Source organism: Oncorhynchus nerka, linkage group LG15 (assembly GCF_034236695.1).
Source record: "Oncorhynchus nerka isolate Pitt River linkage group LG15, Oner_Uvic_2.0, whole genome shotgun sequence".
Classification (NCBI taxonomy): Eukaryota; Metazoa; Chordata; class Actinopteri; order Salmoniformes; family Salmonidae; genus Oncorhynchus; species Oncorhynchus nerka.
In genome coordinates, this window is record NC_088410.1 from 84,486,119 (window position 1) to 84,501,518 (window position 15,400).

Sequence of the window (15,400 nt, forward strand, 5' to 3'; positions counted from 1 at the left end):
GGGTACTTTGAATGTAGGGTAAGATACCCCACCTTCTTTAGGTGGATGATGGCCATGCTTATGGTAACAAACTATAAAGGAAAATAAATGGCTACAGTTGACTTTAAAAAAATAAATGATTAAATGTGTTTTTTAGGAAAGGGGCATTTTGCCCAGCTACCGGGGTAACATGATTTTGGAACCTGGAACAACCTTTTTCAATGGCGCCACAGCTTTCTCCAGTGTCACCGGGTTTTCCAGTGTCAGCTTTTTTTCTCCCTTTGCTTTCTTCCTTCTCTCTTAGTTTTTTGACTTGTCTTCCAGGACTATATCCGACTCGGCCTTTCTTTGGCTAGGCCTGGCCTCCTGTATCCTTGGCCTGGGGGACAACCCCAAATGACCTTTGCTGCTGTTTGTTGTTGTAGAACTAGTACTTTAAACAAATAAACAACACATGAGTATTGGTTCAATAAACACTTATTTCTAATCACACTATATGCTACTTTCTATTTCCTAAAATGAGTGCTGACGTTCAGAGCAAGGTCCCCGGAGACCTGTGGGTGCTGGGTAGGCTTTGTGGTGGTGGATGTGGCAGAGGTTGATGTTGTGGGATACGGATGGATAATTCTGTGTGCTGCTTCATGAAACCATAAAACCAGTCTATGCCTGCCAGTCTAACCCTGGCCCTTATTTTAACTTTGACCCCTAACCCTAATCCTGCTAACTGGGGGTTAGCTAGCTATGCTAGCAGACATTGGCTTATGCTAACGAGCTGGTAAGCGTTTATTTCACCTCAGACTTTCGGTTAGTGAGGTTGCTAGTTAGCTAACTGGGCTAGCCAGTGCCAAAATTACAGCTAGAAACAAATGATCAATCATAAAGGGGCGAGATACCCAACATACTAACCTAACATATTACTACTTTACTCAAAAACAATCAATATTTTTCTATCGAAACAAGTGGATGATTTATCTTAAGGTTTCCCTTCATGTATATAAAAAAATAAATCATCATTGGATCTAAATTACCAAAAAAATGTATGAAACAGGAAATTTGTAGTTGATCGAGACTAGTGGCAGGCAGAGGAATTGTTGAGAAAAATCTGTCACATCTTGTGGTTTTTGTGAGAATTACAGGGGATTTTCAGTTTTTAGCATTGTCAGTGTGTGAACCAACAGTCCCAAACATGGCGGCTGTAAATACTTTTTCATGATTTCTTCATTACCTGAAATATGATAACAGTAGATGTAGGGTGTATTACAAGAGATTAGGCTACCCATGAGTCATCCCAACACCATTGACAGTCCCTTATTCTGTTCCTGATAGGGTCCTTCAGCTGCATCAGCTCATTTTTGCTAGAGCAGAAACACCAGCTTGAAGCTACAGTCAGTCAACCTATAGTGACCACTGCAGACAGAGACTGTGCCATTGACACAGCTCAGCTCCTCCCTCCAAACAGAATATCCTTGGTCCTCTCCCATCCATCTGGTGTATCACTTTTTAAATATAACTTTTTGGAGATCAATTTGTATGCACTTGACGTCAGGACCCCTCTCCAGTTTAGGGACTGGCTGAAATGGGATGCCAGGATATTTTCACTGCCTCAGCAAAGAACTCAGTACAGTGTTGATAGTGAAAATGGAGTGCACCAAATGACACAGCAGTTCTGGGGCTAGTGTCTGGCAGAGAGGGAGCGTCCTCATAACACAGTAGTTCTGGAGCTAGTGTCTGTCAGAGGGAGCGTCCTCATAACACAGCAGTTCTGGAGCTAGTGTCTGTCAGAGAGGGAGCGTCCTCATAACACAGCAGTTCTGGAGCTAGTGTCTGTCAGAGGGAGCGTCCTCATAACACAGTAGTTCTGGAGCTAGTGTCTGTCAGAGGGAGTGTCCTCATAACACAGTAGTTCTGGAGCTAGTGTCTGTCAGAGAGGGAGTGTCCTCATAACACAGCAGTTCTGGAGCTAGTGTCTGTCAGAGGGAGCGTCCTCATAACACAGTAGTTCTGGAGTTAGTGTCTGTCAGAGGGAGCGTCCTCATAACACAGTAGTTCTGGAGCTAGTGTCTGTCAGAGGGAGTGTCCTCATAACACAGTAGTTCTGGAGCTAGTGTCTGTCAGAGAGGGAGCGTCCTCATAACACAGCAGTTCTGGAGCTAGTGTCTGTCAGAGGGAGCGTCCTCATAACACAGTAGTTCTGGAGCTAGTGTCTGTCAGAGAGGGAGCGTCCTCATAACACAGTAGTTCTGGAGCTAGTGTCTGTCAGAGAGGGAGCGTCCTCATAACATATTTTATACGTGTTTCTCTTGGCAAACAGTATTTCAAGAAGATTTTTTTATCTGTATCCTGTAACTGTCTTTATCTGGGCTAGCACTGTGCTTGTCTCTGGTGTGGCTCCACGTTAACCCTGTATCTCCATACATAATGTGTCCCTTCTCTCTCTCCGTAGTGCCAGCAGCTTTGACCTTAGACCCTGTCACAGCCCACCAGAGGCTCATCCTATCAGATGACTGCACCATTGTAGCCTATGGTAACCTGCACCCCCAGCCGCTGCAGGACTCCCCGCGACGCTTCGACGTGGAGGTGTCTGTGCTGGGGGCCGAGGGCTTCGGCTCCGGGGTGCACTACTGGGAGGTGATGGTGTCAGAGAAGACCCAGTGGATGATCGGCGTGGCCAACGAGACGGTCAGCCGCAAGGGCAGCATCCAGATCCAACCCAGCCGCGGCTTCTACTGCATTGTCATGCACGACGGCAACCAGTACAGCGCCTGCACCGAGCCCTGGACCCGCCTCAACGTCAAGAGCAAGCTGGAGAAGGTGGGCGTGTACCTGGACTACCCCAAGGGCCTGCTGGTGTTCTACAATGCTGACGACATGTCCTGGCTGTACACCTACAGGGAGAAAACTTTCCCGGCCAAGCTCTGCCCCTACTTCAGCCCCGGGCAGAGCCACGCCAATGGCAAGAATGTCCAGCCGCTGAGAATCAACACTGTGCGTCTATAAGAGCTACACACAGTGTCACTAGACAGATCAGATCACTCACCTCAACCCTAACCTGACAATAGGATGATGATGATATAACTACGATCCTAAAGAAAACTAGTTTTAAAATGAAGGAATATGAGAAAAATAACAAAGTGTATGACTATGGAATGTTTTTCTGTCTGGTTTGCGGGTGACAGGAAGTTTGTGTGTCCTGCTCTTTTTGCCTGTCGGTGTGGGTCCTCACTATTCTCACCTGGGAAAGACTATTGGAACGCTGCTCCAGCAGCATCGCTCCAACTGAGCCCTGGTTAGCTTCTTCACTGGTGTAAGGAGAGACTGTCTGCATAATGTCATCCCACAATGGTTTAGTGGGGGGATCTCTGTGTGCTGTTGCTGTCTGAGGACCACCTTGCACAAGCCCAAGGGCTCTGACACCCCTATGGTCCTTTTTCTTTGGCATCGTTAGCAGTTGTGAGTGAACGCCCGTCGTGGTGGCAGTGAGTGCTGTTCCATGTCCCTCCATGTACCTGTACCCTTTATTGATGATGTCGCAGCTCTTGATTATTTTCCCTCGGGTCACACGTGCACTTTTCTATCGTTGACAATGTCAGTCAGTCCAAGACGTGCTGGAACGGCAGAATCGTGGTCCATGTGGTCTAGTGATCGTCACTGTAGTAGTGTTTGCTGTCCTCACCGCTCCCTCCTTTCCCCACCGAGTCTTTGTTGGTTTCTTCACCTCCAGCACGCTAGCGCTCTACTCCAGCTGTCCTGTACCTGTGGTTATTTATTCACTTAGTGTTAACACTCGTATATTCCTGATTCCATCTCCCTGCCTCCTCCCTTCCATGACATCTCGTCATCGCATTGTAGGTGTCAGAGGTCAATATCAATAAATGAATCTTGACATCTGCTGATTTACACTTGGCCTATGGGGCAGAGACCACTTACGACTCGAGCAGCATGACGCTGCAATTAATGAGCTCTAGAATGTTTTTAATCAGTCATTCTGTCTCTCTCATTTTTTTCCTCAAATATGTTGAAACTAGTAAATGCTATGGATACAATGTTTTTTAATATATTTATAGATTGTCTAAATAGTTGAATGACTTTAAGGATATACAAATGGCCAAGGAGAACAATATTACAGTACATTATTATACTGCCCTGGTCTGTTGGTATTCTTTTAACATCCATTTAGTTCCATAAGGCTGTTGCAGCGTAAACAGAATACACTGAAATGTTTTGAGGCTCAGTTCATGTTGGCTCCTGCCCCATATGCCTCAAGTGCTCTTGTGATCCCCTGATTTAAGGCCAGTCCTGTAGATTGTTAAGGGACGAGCTTTTGTATTATACAAAGTCCAGCACGGAGAGAGCCAGGGGGGTGAGTGTGTGTGTTTGTCTGTATGTTAGTAAATCAAATGTATTTATATAGCCCTTCGTACATCAGCTGATATCTCAAAGTGCTGTACAGTATGTGTGCATGTTGGTGGAAATGTATGTTCTGGCCTCGTCTGTGAGGTGATAAAATATCACATCTGTTCCCCCGCCTCGTGTGTTTGTTCACTTTGAAGAACTGGGGCAGTTCACTACTTTGTTGGTATGTTCTGAAGAGTACAGTATGTGCAGTATGATGCAGAACCATATTTGAAGCAAGACTGCTGTCCTGTGATATGGACACCAGGCAGGAGATGATTATTGTGGGGTGGTGGTGGGTAACTGGTGGGGGTCATAATAATGACCATTTCTATGAATACTTTTTAATGAGGATTGTGTCTTTTGGATGATGGCCGCTGTGCACCCATTGTTGTGCGAACATACTCTGGTGTGCTTCTGCTGCTAGAGGTCCATGACAAATGTTTTCATGTACAATTAAAGACAGGTAAAACCAACGTCTCATTGACTTTGTCCTTTAGAAACATACTGACACACATACATACTGGTACATTAACATGAAGCTCTAATACATTTGTTGAGTCCTTTGACAATATGCAAGTGAAATACTTACACAGAATGCCTAACAGAACTCTCATATCAGTATGAGAGAAATTGCCTGTGCAAGCTTGTTAGCATACATTCTGTGTCACGGTGCATATTTCAGCTGACATGAACCAACTCCCAGCCCTGTGAAAGCCTCCCCTACACGGCAAGCCAGAGACTCCCTTTGTTCTCTGTTCCTCTCATTCACGCGCTGAGGCATTTCTCAACTAGATGAATAGAAATCTGCGAGTAACCCCGTGATGGATCACACTGTAATCTGAACACCATACAACCGCACGGAAGAGCCTTACTGTGTTGTCTGCCGGGAATTATCCCTCACGCACGGTCTCCCTGTCTGCTTTCTGTCCCCTGTATCTGGGGAGAACGCCTGGAGATCTCAGAATGGCTTCTAAAAAATACAAAAAAATAAAGGGAGATTTGATTTGTAATTTTTAATGAAACTGTTTAAAGTGAATGTCGGAAATAAGCAACGGTTAGCCAGATATTTAACATCATTGCTGTATTTGGAGGCCACTTTATGATGGCAGAGCTGCTTGTAGTTTGATGGCCTCATGCATAATTATTCATGCTATTTTGGGGCAGATTGATACCAGTTGCATCATTACAGGGGAATTGTGGACCTGGCAACGGAGCAGTCAACAACGGAGAGCCTTTGTTCATGTCAGTCAGACCACCAGCATATCTCCGTTGCATTTTCATCTACAGTTACACTCCTGTAATGAATCTAACTTCACATCAGGGGAAGTTGTCCATTTAAACTGAAAAATATTTTCCCATGGGGAGATCCTCGTTATGAAACCCTCACCATATAGTATACGTGGCTCAGGTGGGAGTGTTGTGTGTCACTGCCCCCTACTAAGGAATGGGGAGTGAATGGTAAAGTTGGGCTGTTCTCTCACAGGCACCATAACTGTAGTGACTCGGAGCTGGAGAGAGCGCCTTCACTCCAAATCGAATTATGCCACAGACATTATTAGTAGACCAGATAGTGTTGGCCAGAGTTTAGATCAGGGAGAATACAAGTAAACACAGTGACCTTGAGAAAGATGGAACTCTGCTCACAATGATAATATTTTGTTGAGCGTAATCAGCATGCTCTCATAGTTTGAACAAAGGCACAGTGAACAGAAGCTAATTATTCAGATGATTATTGGAATAAACGTAGCCTCTGAAGGGCATTTTCAGTCGTTTTACAGCAGCAATGGTTGTGTGAGATGTTTTTCGTGGGAGTGATTCTGCCTTAGAGGGGAACATTTGAGAAGGCAGTGTATTGAGAATGAACTACCCAGAGAAGTATATGTCAATAACATCCCTAATAGCAGTGTTGTGCATTCCCACATTAACTTGGAAGTTGGCGTACTGTCAAATGAAAGCTGCATTGCCCACCTGTAATACCTTACTTCATTCTGTGAACTTCATTGTCCACATAAGCTTTTTGATTGGACATTCATTTCAATACGTCATTTATGACACAGTATTGATATTCTGTTCGGCTAGTGTAGAAATGAAAAGAATCACTGAATTCTTGAGTCAAACTGCCCTGTGTTAACAGTAGCTCCTCTGTTCTTCACAGTATGTCAGAGCCACACACACTCACAAGTACATATACAGAATATTAGTTATATATTTATGTATTATATTACACACACACAGTAGCAGTCAAAAGTTTGGACACGCCTACTCATTCAAGGGTTTTTCTTTATTTGTACTATTTTCTACATTGTAGATTCTTCAAAGTAGCCACCCTTTGCCTTGATGACAGCTTTGCACACTCTTGGCATTCTCTCAACCAGCTTCATGAGGTAGTCACCTGGAATGCATTTCAATTAACAGGTGTGCCTTGTTAAAAGTTAATTTGTGGAATTTCTTAATGTGTTTGTGCCAATCAGTTGTGTTGTGACAAGGTAGGGTTGGTATACAGAAGATAGCCCTATTTGGTAAAAGACCAAGTCCATATTATAGCAAGAACAGCTCAAATAAGCAAAGAGAACCACAGTTCATCATTACTTTAAGACATGAAGGTCAGTCAATCCGAAACTATGAAATCATGTTTGGAATGCTCTGTGTATATTCAGTCAGTGTATATAATATTGAGTTGCACCCCTCTTTGCCATTCCCAAGCCACACCTCATTATCTAACACTATCACCATCCAGGTTTATTGTCCAGTACACTGACTTTATGCCGATGTTAAGTTGACTGAGAGACCGCTCTGTTTAGCTTCTTTGGGTGCAGCCAGTTCAATCGAGGACAGGCTAACTGAATGAACAACAGAGACCAAGTGCAATATGAAAATGTGTTAAAATTGTTTTGGGGATAGTCTCGCCAGATGATATGATGGCAGGTTGCCATCCCTGGGCAACTGGCATCGAGACCCTCCTGCTGGGAGATAATTGTTTGAAAATAGCTACCAACTATCCCATAGAGAAGAAACAATATGATATATTATGCTTAGTGGATGAAGATAAAGTGAGCAAGCCTTTCAGACCTCCTTAATGATTGAATTTACATTATCAACTACATTAAGATCTTCAAACTCCACTGCAGCATTGTCTCTGTGTGCCTGATTAGTAGGATGTTCACACTGAGGTTTAGAGGTAACACACAGACAGTGAGCAGACACATTAACCCTGTCATTATATTCACCCCCAGGCAGGGAAATCGCCCGAGCCCATGCTGGCTCCTGTCTGTGTGTTCCTCCACAATACCAGTGAGAGGTATGTCTCCTAGTCCTTTTTTCTCTTTGTGTCCCTCTAGTCTGTCTGCTGACAAAAACTCCAGGGATAAGAAGACATGGTGACCCAGTGACAGCTGCATGTTGTTCCCAGAACATGGGCTGTGAACAGAGCATCTGGACCATGTTGTCTCTGTGTCAACAAACCGTGGGGCTGACGCCACTGACATCATAGGTTTCATAGCCTTGCGTGGTGCAGGGAGTGTTTGAACGGGCAGGTGAATGTCAGTACCATGTTCCTCCTTGTGTGTCTGTGTGGTTGTGGGTGTGTGTGGGTCCGTCTCTGTGTGGGCCAGGTGTCTTCTGAGAAAGCCCCAGCCCACCGTCAGCACCACCAGGAGAGCCAAGGTCACAGTGGCCAGGCCCCAGCTAGGCTCACCCAGAGCAAGCAGGACGGTGTTGGGGAGGCTAGGGAGACACAGAGTGAGGGAGCTGGTCCTCTCCAGGCAGACCTCCACCCACAGCATCTCCAGTCTCCAGCCCTGACCTCCACAGATGCCACAGACAGCCCACACCAGCAGACAGCAGAAGAAGCCAATGATGTGGGACAGACAACTTCCCTGGTCCTGGTCCTCTCTCCCTACTCTCTGGGTGTCTGTGTCCCTGCTCTGCCAGTTCTCTACCTCCAGTGTCACACCACCGTGAGGTGCAGGATTTTTACTCTGTTTGTCAACGTCTCCGTCCACTGCTCCGCCACCACAGACTTGGGGCCACTGCAACCTCATGGCCATCTCCACAGCAACCAGAGGTGTGGTCATCAGCAGCACTGCCCAGTAGATGTAGCTGAGGAAGAGCAGGAAGCGCAGGGCGATGACATCAGTGGACATGGAAAATTGAGGTAGCCAGGGCTCTGTAAACCAGAGTACAACCAGGAAGGCTGAGGGACAACAAAGATCAATCAATCAAATGGAGAAATGTGGAGGATGGGACTGGCAGCATTAGGACACTGAAATAGCCTATAGATATTTTACATTTAAGTAATTTAGCAGACACTCTTATCCAGAGCAACTTACAGTAGTGAGTGCATACATTTTCATACTTTTTCGTACTGATCCCCTGTGGGAATTGAATCCACGACCCTGACGTTGCAAGTACCATGCTCTACCAACTGAGTCACACATGACACTATAGGAGTGTAATGGGGAAATGTAAGATCACAAAAGTTCATATTTAGTTTAGAGTGATTAACAGAATGTTTAGCATGTTAATATATTTGCCCTTTCTGTAATACATTACTTCCAGTGTTTGTGACACTCAAGGTGCTGGTTGATGGCCACTAGACTTCATCCTGAAGCTTATGGATTATTCTCATATCTGTTGATAGTAGTTGATACCAGACTGGATGTACAAGAACAGAGGACACTGATTATTCACGGTTGTATTGTATTGATGACATCCTGTGAACGCTGTGATTCTGTAACAACTGACAAGGTCACTCACTGCCTTTTGTTTTGACTTCCTACAAAGGGCCTGTTTCCAATGGCATTTTCTCTACTTCTGTGCTGGGTATGCAGGGTGCTTCTGTGCTGAGTACGCAGGGTGCTTCTGCTGGGTACGCAGGGTGCTTCTGTGCTGGGTACGCAGGGTGCTTCTGTGCTGGGTACGCAAGGTGCTTCTTTGCTGGGTACGCAGGGTGCTTCTGTGCTGGGTACGCAGGGTGCTTCCTGTTGCAACTTGTAATATACCGGCTTGGTGCCATTTAGCCAATTAAGTAACAGAGGTTTTCATCTTAAATCAGCCATAAATCCCCTTGACAGGGAGAATTGAAGCTTGTTGTGTGCAACAGATGTGGGGAAATTGAATGCTTCACAAAAAAATCTAGAAATATTTCTAGCCTGTCTATGTAACGGATGTGAAACGGCTAGCTTAGTTAGCGGTGGTGCGCGCTAAATAGTGTTTCAATCGGTGACGTCACTTGCTCTGAGACCTTGAAGTAGTGGTTCCCCTGGCTCTGCAAGGGCCGCGGCTTTTGTGGAGCGATGGGTAATGATGCTTCATGGGTGACTGTTGTTGATGTGTGCAGAGGGTCCCTGGTTCGCGTCCGGGTATGGGCGAGGGGACGGTCTAAAGTTACACTGTTACATCTATCTATGGATAACAGGGTTGACGTGTTATGCTCAACCCACTCAGTTTTCCACCAGAAAATGGCCAAAAAGAAAAGAACCAGCTCACCTGCTTTAACACTATCTGATCAATGTTTCTTTAAAAACAATATTTTTAAAAGGAACAACTTCACCATATTAAAACAAGAGTTGACGTTCGAATGAGGGACATAAATGTATCCGTTCTCACATCCAGGCTGTATCACAACCGGCCGTGATTGGGAGTCCCATAGGGCAGCGCACATTTGGCAAAGCGTCGTCTGGGTTTGGCCGGTGTAGGCTGTCATTGTAAATAAGAATCTGTTCTTAACTGACTTGCCTAGTTAAATAAAGGTTGAAAAAAATAAAGATCTTTATAAATTACTTCGTAAAAGCAATAACATAACTAGGGCTTTACAATGATAGTGAAAACTTTGACATTTTGGGGTTAAGTGGGTTAAAACCTTTCTAGAAGTCAGAAACACATGAGGGGCATGTCAAAATGCTGATTCTAGAAAGTATTTGTTAATATTTAATATTACGCTAACCAGGTCGCCAGGTGCACAGTGTTTCCTCCGACACATTGGTGCGGCTGGCTTCCGGGTTGGATGCGTGCTGTGCTAAGAAGCAGTGCGGCTTGGTTGGGTTGTGTTTCGGAGGACGCATGGCTTTCGACCTTCGTCTCTCCCGAGCCCGTACGGGAGTTGTAGCGATGAGACAAGATAGTAACTACTAACAATTGGATACCACGGAGAAAAGGGGTATAATTCAAAATATATATATATATCAAAGGGACACAAAATGTACTCTATTCATGGAACGACCTATTGATTTTTGATTGACAAAGTCTGCTCTCCTTTTTGTTCAACTGGAAATTCCTATTGCAAGGAGTAACAGGTAGTTGTAGCTCTGATGTACACAGCGCAAAAATAGGGTTAAAGATGGACACTTACTTGTGACTACGAGGTCTGTGAAGAGCAGCAGGCAGTTGCAGCAGAAACTGACTGCGCTGAGAGAAGCAGTGACCATGGGAAGGAAGAGAAGACTGCAGGCCAGTTTACACACACACACCACAGCTGCTCCCTCTAACACACCATCCATGACTAAAACAAAACAACACAGACAGAGGACTATATTAAAAACCATTATTGGATTATGAATGGATTATTACTCCTTGGAACATACTGTTGAAGTCAGAAGTGTACATACACCTTAGCCAAATACGTTTAAACTCAGTTTTTCACAATTCCTGACATTTAATCCAAGTAAAAAGTCCCGGTTTTAGGTCAGTTAGGATCAACACTTTATTTTAAGAATGTGAAATGTCAGAATAATAGTTGAGAGAATTATTTCTTTCTTTCATCACATTTCCAGTGAGTCAGAAGTTTACATACACTTGGGTCAAATGTTTTGGGTAGCCTTCCACAAGCTTCTGTCATGACGTTGGCCTGGGGATAGGTTTATGACAGTCATAAATACCGCTTTCCCCCTTTTTCCACGACACGACACTTCCCACAATAAGTTGGGGGAAATTTTGGCCCATTCCTCCTGAGAGCTGATGTAACCGAGTCAGGTTTGTAGGCCTTGCTCCCACACGCTTTTTCAGTTCTACCCACAAATGTTCTATGGGATTGAGGTCAGGGCTTTGTGATGGCCACTCCAATACCTTGACTATGTTGTCCTTAAAGCCATTTTGCCACAACTTTGGAAGTATGCTTGGGGTCATTGTCCATTTGGAAGAACCATTTGCGACCAAGCTTTAACTTCCTGACTGATTGCAGCTGTTTTTATCTCAATATTAAATCATATCTGGGTAACAATTTAGTACTTAAGTTAGTTTTCCATTAAAATGGTCAAAAATAAACTTTTTTTTAGCAAAAAACTATTTCTCAAGCAAGAATTTAGCTAGGTGCAATTTTCCCTCTAAATTTTTACAACTTGGCAAATTTTGAGGTCTGCTGAGCGCAAACTTGAACATTGTGAACATTTAACTTACAGTTTTAACAGTGGCCATGTAGGGTATTGTGGCTATTTGATCATAATGTAGGCCTACCAGAGTGGCCTACCATCGAAAACAATGGAGAAAATACATCCCATGACATTTTAATATGGACATACAGAGGCTGTTCTATCATTCAGCCTACAGTAGCAGCCAATGTGTGGTGTTCAATGTAGGCCTCCTGTACATCCCATGACACTTTAATATGGACATACAGAGGCTGTTCTATCATTCAGCCTACAGTAGCAGCCAATGTGTGGTGTTCAATGTAGGCCTCCTGTACATTCCATGAGACTTTAATATGGACATACAGAGGCTGTTCTATCATTCAGCCTACAGTAGCAGCCAATGTGTGGTGTTCAATGTAGGCCTCCTGTACATTCCATGAGACTGTAATATGGACATACAGAGGCTGTTCTATCATTCAGCCTACAGTAGCAGCCAATGTGTGGTGTTCAATGTAGGCCTCCTGTACATTCCATGACACTTTAATATGGACATACAGAGGCTGTTCTATCATTCAGCCTACAGTAGCAGCCAATGTGTGGTGTTCAATGTAGGCCTCCTGTACATTCCATGAGACTGTAATATGGACATACAGAGGCTGTTCTATCATTCAGCCTACAGTAGCAGCCAATGTGTGGTGTTCAATGTAGGCCTCCTGTACATTCCATGACACTTTAATATGGACATACAGAGGCTGTTCTATCATTCAGCCTACAGTAGCAGCCAATGTGTGGTGTTCAATGTAGGCCTCCTGTACATTCCATGACACTTTAATATGGACATACAGAGGCTGTTCTATCATTCAGCCTACAGTAGCAGCCAATGTGTGGTGTTCAATGTAGGCCTCCTGTACATTCCATGACACTTTAATATGGACATACAGAGGCTGTTCTATCATTCAGCCTACAGTAGCAGCCAATGTGTGGTGTTCAATATAGGCCTCCTGTACATTCCATGACACTTTAATATGGACATACAGAGGCTGTTCTATCATTCAGCCTACAGTAGCAGCCAATGTGTGGTGTTCAATGTAGGCCTCCTGTACATTCCATGAGACTTTAATATGGACATACAGAGGCTGTTCTATCATTCAGCCTACAGCAGCAGCCAATGTGTGGTGTTCAATATAGGCCTCCTGTACATTCCATGACACTTTTGAGAGAGAAAAAAAACATGCAGGGCTTGACATTAACCTGTTTATCCACTTGACTGAAAATGTTGTGTTGTTTGATGCAAGAAACCATTCCATTTGCTACGTTCCAGCCATTATTATGAGCCGTCCTCCCCTCAGCAGCCTCCACAGGTGTCAATGCAATAGAATCATACTCCGATGCGTTCTTACTACAACAAAAATCTATTGAATAGTTTGTTTTGTTTCGGTATGTTGCTTGCTACGTTACTGCAGGCACAGTCGTCTGAGCAATGCGATTGGCCATCGGTAACCTTATAGTGCACTTGATTTGCTCTGTGGGCTCGCCGGGAAGGCATTTTTATACCTTCCGACACATTAAACGGTTCAAAATGGCAACAGTTCGTCTACCCGGCGTGCAGCGCAGCTGAATCGGGTGCACCTACCGAAAACAGCCCGAAACGAATACAAAGAAATAGGAACACAATGCTTTATCGTTGGGTTTTTTACAGAAATGTTTGGCGATCGACTAGGAATGACTTCGAGATCACCAGTGGATCGCGATCGACCGGTTGGTGACCACTGCTCTAGAAAGAATGAATGAAGAATGAAGGAAGTTCAATCTCGAGTTTCTCTCTGTGGGCTAATATTTCTGCGCCGCAGTCCCGGGGAGGCTGCACGGCAGTATCGAGGGGAGGGTAGAGGAAAACTGATAACGAGCTTTTATTGGCATAGGTTTGGAACGTTCTTTGTTATTGGTCTATTAAAACTGATACTGCCTGGTGATGCAACCAGGCAAGCCAAAACTCAACCCATGCAAAACCTTCTGATTACAACGAGTAACTATCAGAAAATAATACTAATCCATTGTTTAACACATTTACAGTGTTACATTGTGTTACATCAGCTATTCTACAATATGATACAAAAAATAGGAAATTTGAATTTTGACTGCACTGGGCCCTTAAACGAACTCAAGGCCCATCATGTGAAATACTGTAGCAGATATGTTGTATTATGCAAGCAATACTTTTAAGATAGTAATATATCTAAATTATGTTTATCATTATATCTCTTTGTGTACATATTGGACAATGGCCTTCTCAGCCACGTTACTGTTTTTAGTCACTGAAATGTCAATAGAGAGAAATTAGATCAGTGTATGATTTTTGGGGTATTTTGTTAGCCTTTCAACTTTTGAGAAACATAACAAACTTAAAGCATTATCATCCACCATGCAAATGTCATGAGAACTCTTGCACACAAACTGGCACTCCTCTCTCATGTCTGACTTGTTTGGAGTTATGCTTCACTGCATGCAAACTAACACTCAAGCCTCCACCACCCTCCTGTAAATCCTGATAACAACAGAACAGATCTAATTTACAGCCCATTGCATAGAGGTGGTTGGACAATGAGACCATTTCAATGAAGGAGTGAGTTTATGTTAAATAGTTGTGAAGTTGGAGTTTAGCGTCTTACCTGTGCACACAAGAGCCTCCAGCAGCACAGCACCTCGGTGTGAGCCAAACAGCTCTCATCCTTCCTGTACACCTCCCCTCACCCCTCCCCCCGTGGGATGTTTTCAGGCACTCTCTCCTCATCTGGCCTGGGTAAGTTTGGGGGCATGCGTGCATTTTAGATAGAGGGTGTGGCAATGTTTGCACAGATAACAGGGAAACCAGTTTGACAACTTTTGTAATGCGGGGGTCTTTATTTCTGTGTATCTGTGTGTGTGTTCGTGTGTCTCTGCATCTGTTTGTCTAGTGTCAACTGGTACCATGGGTGTCCTTTATAGATGGATGTGTTCTGTTGGGAAATGGCAGCTTGTTGTTGGGCAACATTGCCATTGATAGTAGGCTACTGTCTGTATCAGAAGTTCATCACTCAGATAAGAGTATCTGCACAGAGGATTCAAGTTACCCTACATGTCTGTAGCCCCCATTGTTAGTTGGAAAATATAGTTTTAAGAGTTAGTCTACCATATCTTGTGCTTGACCAGATTTAGGGAGTTTATGGAATGGAAAATGGCTAAATGTATGGTTGACCAGCTTTAGGGAGTTTATGGAATGGAAAATGGTTAAATGTATGGTTGACCCGCTTTAGGGAGTTTATGGAATGGAAAATGGTTAAATGTATGGTTGACCAGCTTTAGGGAGTTTATGGAATGGAAAATGGCTAAATGTATGGTTGACCAGCTTTAGGGAGTTTATGGAATGGAAAATGGTTAAATGTATGGTTGACCAGCTTTAGGGAGTTTATGGAATGGAAAATGGTTAAATGTATGGTTGACCAGCTTTAGGGAGTTTATGGAATGGAAAATGGTTAAATGTATGGTTGACCAGCTTTAGGGAGTTTATGGAATGGAAAATGGCTAAATGTATGGTTGACCCGCTTTAGGGAGTTTAAGTAATGGAAAATGGCTAAATGTATGGTTGACCCGCTTTAGTGAGTTTATGGAATGGAAAATGGCTAAATGTATGGTTGACCAGCTTT

General features: G+C 44.0%; 2 protein-coding genes across 4 annotated transcripts in view; one reads left to right on the forward strand and one right to left on the reverse strand.

The window, feature by feature from the left end:
• LOC115143425 (E3 ubiquitin-protein ligase TRIM62-like) overlaps positions 1–4,847 on the forward strand; it is a 41,550-nt gene extending 36,703 nt beyond the window's left edge. For all 3 annotated transcript variants that reach the window (XM_029683847.2, XM_029683848.2, XM_029683849.2), the window contains exon 6: positions 2,423–4,847. In XM_029683847.2, the coding sequence (XP_029539707.1) occupies positions 2,423–2,976 (554 nt within the window). In that variant the 3' untranslated portion in view covers positions 2,977–4,847. The remainder of the gene's footprint in view (positions 1–2,422) is intronic.
• On the reverse strand, positions 4,841–14,539 carry LOC115143426 (uncharacterized). The gene is made up of 3 exons (XM_029683850.2): positions 14,387–14,539; positions 10,724–10,873; positions 4,841–8,566 (listed from the first exon to the last, which is right to left on the reverse strand). The coding sequence occupies exons 2-3, from the start codon at positions 10,869–10,871 to the stop codon at positions 7,473–7,475; spliced, it is 1,242 nt and encodes a 413-aa protein (XP_029539710.1). The 5' UTR covers positions 10,872–10,873; positions 14,387–14,539; the 3' UTR covers positions 4,841–7,472.
• Between the last annotated feature and the right edge of the window lie 861 nt (positions 14,540–15,400).